The 3,863-nt window shown below is 38.0% G+C and overlaps 1 protein-coding gene across 1 annotated transcript; it reads left to right on the top strand.

Moving 5' to 3' along the window:
- Positions 1–227: 227 nt before the first annotated feature.
- Positions 228–1,049, top strand: LOC119663492 (histidine-rich glycoprotein-like). The gene is made up of 2 exons (XM_038073100.1): positions 228–233; positions 309–1,049. Exons 1-2 carry the CDS (start codon positions 228–230, stop codon positions 1,047–1,049), a joined length of 747 nt encoding a protein of 248 aa, XP_037929028.1.
- Positions 1,050–3,863: the final 2,814 nt, after the last annotated feature.

The raw sequence follows: 3,863 nt of genomic DNA, 5'->3' as shown, positions 1-3,863 counted from the left end.
TATTTTGCTATTTTGGCAGCAATGCTTGTTGGAATTATATTACTAAATTATGCGAATGCGCTTGCAGGTCTGTAGAATTGCAAAACTATCTTCTTCCGGCTGGTATAAAAGTACGTGGGAGTTTAAGTACGGACATCAGTTGAGCTCAGCTAACAAAACAGTAAAGAGTTCGAACGCGTTAAACACTTTATTTTGAGAAAATTGAAAATAAGCTAGAAATCGTAGCAATGAAGGTACTACCACACATAAGGATGAAGGATTAATATAAAATTGACAAATTTTTATTTTTTTCTATTTTTCTATTTCAGACTTTCATCTGTGTTTTGACTTTTGCTTTAGCCGTTAATGCCGGCCTTTTGCCACACCATGTTGATGAATTGCCACATTTCGCCGATGGCCCACACCATGACGATCTTCATCATGCAGAAGTACATCACTCAAATGGTATACATCTCGGACAAACCTCAGCAATTGTTATTGATGGTGGCGAACATCATATTGAGCAACATCCTGTCTATCACCACGATGATCACCATGGTGCAGTAGAAGTACATCATAACTCCATTCATGATATACACCATGACGCCATTCACGATGTTCACCATGATGTACATCATGCAGCTGCCGCAAAAATTGTACACCATGAGCCGATACATCATGTTGAGCCAGTACATCATGTCACTAAGGTAGTGCATCATGAACCACATCATTTCTTGCATTATACTAATCCCGTTGTTGATCATCATGTTGTACATCAAAATCACCACATCGATGAGCACCATCATGCTGCCGATTTGCACCACAGTGAATTGCACCATCATGCATCACTTGTCCATCATCATGTGCCCGCACATATCGTTGATCATCATCATGCGCATGCTTTTGTACGCCATGTGCCAGCACACCATCTGCACCATCATGCCGCCATTGTGGAGAAAGTTTATCCCGATCACTTGCATGTGCATGGCGCCAGCAATCTGATTGCCTTCGCCAAGCAAAAGTTGCACGGAAAATTCGGCAAAGTCAGAATCACAGAAACTCATTACTAAACGATTTCATTGTCTTCAATTGAATTCACGACGCCTTCATTGCTAATTTATTTAAACGAACTCTCTATACATTCTACGTCCTTAGTTATAAGTTCCCATGTAAATACTTTTATTTTAATTTGCAAACATGAAACTTCAAATTAAAAGAAGTTCATTATGATTCAAAAATAAACGAATCTTAACAATAATACACCCACGTTTTAGAAAAGTTAAAAGATCGAACTTCCTCCATTTATGTTCCTCCATTTAGTTTGAATAGAGTGGCTAAATATTTATCTCCAAAGAGCATTTGAAAGAACCACAGATTATAAAATGAAATATAGTTTAGTGGGAAGAAGTGTAACTAAAGAAAGTAGATGATTGCATATAGATTATATAGTTGTAAGGAGGTTTTAAAGATCCTTGCCCATCAAGATGTAAAAACTTTCAGAATTATTTTAATCGTTTGATTGATATTATATTTGTGGTTCAATACTTTCTTAAGAAGCATTTCTGTTTAGGCCTTTTCTAATTGCTTCATGAATGTCAAACTTCGTCCATTTTGTTTTAAGCTAACTTTAGTAATGAACTTCAGAATAATTATTAACAAAACACACCTAAGCCAGTGGCGTAACTACAGGGAAGCGACTGGAAGCAACGCTTTCGGCCTCACGAATTTAGGGGGCCCCATTATAAATTTATGTATTTATTGTATTTATTTTTAATAAATTCTCAAAAGTAGAACGAAACGATTTGCCGTATAGTTGTGCTTCAATCCTCAATTTCTATCGGTGCTATATTTAAATCTGCATCTACTCCATATAGCAAAATAGTCCATTAACCAATAACATATACCAAATTAAATTGGAATATCTTTATTAAAAACGGAGAAACTCCATATCCGCTTGTTAAGTTTATATGGCAGCTATAAGAAATAGTAGTTTAATTTCAATCAAATCATATGGTGATCAGGGGCCGCTTCCAAAAAGAATGTGTGTAAAGTTTCATTCGAAGAGTTCAAAAGCTGAGAGAGTAGTTTGAACTAAAAAGATATATAAAAAGATATATACTTTACTGATATATACTTTATGGTATTTACGACGTTTCCCTTAATACGTTACGAAAGTGTGGACAAACTTTATATACCCTTTTTACACTTTTTCGTGTAAAGGGTATAAAAAGATGTTAGTAGGGGCCCCTTAATTAGTAGTTGCTTATAGGCCTAAAAAATGTAGTTACGCCACTGACCTAAGCATTGTGTAAGTAAATAGTTTTCGGATTGAACTTAGAGTTTAGATGTGAATGTTCCCATGCATTATACAAGGCTAATAACTTCAACTTGAAATATTAACTCAAAGCTGTGTTTATGAGCAAACACTCATCAATCACAGTTGCACTTCACCTGCTCAACTATCGAATCAACAGATGAGATGAACTCCGGCGATTGTGTCCTCAACGCGCAAACGTGAGAAAACGCCCACAATCAATGCCGCAATATATCAAAATTGCAGGCGAGCCTAACGACAGGTACACATACAGACTAACAGGCAAACGGACGGTGAGACAGACGGACAAACGATCTGCAGTATTTTGCATGTGTAGAGACATGAACAGAGACATGAAGCATCAATTTACACCAGCAGGCGTCAGAACAGAGCGCCGAACGTATCACGCAATCTCGGCTGCAGCGTGTGGGGCCTTGGTGGTCAGATAGAGAGTCCAAGAGAACTATGAAATAAGTGAGGGTGTTATACGCATGGGCAACACGTGATCTGCACTGATTTCATACGTTTTGAAGATGTGATTCTCTAAGAAAACCAAGTGAGTGCCATATGAGTTGCTCGCGTGATGATTTTATTTATTGTTGCCAGTAAATTATAGAAATAATGGTTTTCCATATGATATTTAAATATAAAAATATAAAAAACAAATTGAAAGAATTGAGAGAAGCACAAGAATTGATTTAGAAAGGAACGCGATTACGTGCCAGTGGTTGCAAGTGTCTCTTGACCAAAAGACAATGAAGACGACAAAATGTACAAAATATTGTCGTAAAAAGTTGGTCCTGTGGTGGTGGCACTCGTTTTGCAAAAAGTTAATGTTCCACTCACTGTCCGGTAACGATTTGTTGCTATTTCAATGGCAAGATCAACAATGAGCGCCGCCGAAGCCGCGAAGTGCTATAGCGGCTCTAGCAGCAAGCCAAACATCAATATAATAAAACTATAAATGATCACAGGGGTTCAAGCGGAGGCAGTGACAGAGGCGAGTAATAAAAATTCGTGCAGCTCGTATATAAGCCAAAAGTATCACGACAATTTTTACAACTGATTTTATTTCGTTCAAACACTTTTTGTTAGATTTTTATTTGAACTTTTTGTGTAATTATTACTGCAACCACTGCATTGAGCGAGTGCAGCCGAGCCGAGCCGAGCTGAGCGGAACTGCAACAAGTGTTGCGCTTCAAAAACCTCAAATGTCGTGTTGCGATCTGCAAATATTGAATGGTTTCGATGGCAATCGTTGGCAATTCAGCACGTACCGTTCCTTAAGTTGTGTATCTGCTCAGTAACTTGGGATTGTTGCATCTTTAGTGCCACAGTAAAATGGCTCGTTGACAGGCAATAAGTGTCAAATGCTTATCACGTTGCAATGTGTTTTGCTGTGTGCTATTTGCTGTTTGCTGTTTGCTGCTTACAAAATGCAATGATCTTGTCAGTAAGGCACAGTTCGGCAGTTAGCAATGTCGTAAATGGAGTTGCTATGCAAATATATGGGCAATTTCACTTCTGCTGCACTTGGCGGGGATTCAATGCGGGATTGAATCGCGGATTA

Source organism: Teleopsis dalmanni, unplaced genomic scaffold, assembly GCF_002237135.1.
Source record: "Teleopsis dalmanni isolate 2A unplaced genomic scaffold, ASM223713v2 unscaffolded_contig_0474, whole genome shotgun sequence".
Taxonomy (NCBI): Eukaryota; Metazoa; Arthropoda; class Insecta; order Diptera; family Diopsidae; genus Teleopsis; species Teleopsis dalmanni.
Note: the sequence above shows the minus strand (reverse complement) of the source record. Positions and strands in the feature narration are given on the sequence as shown.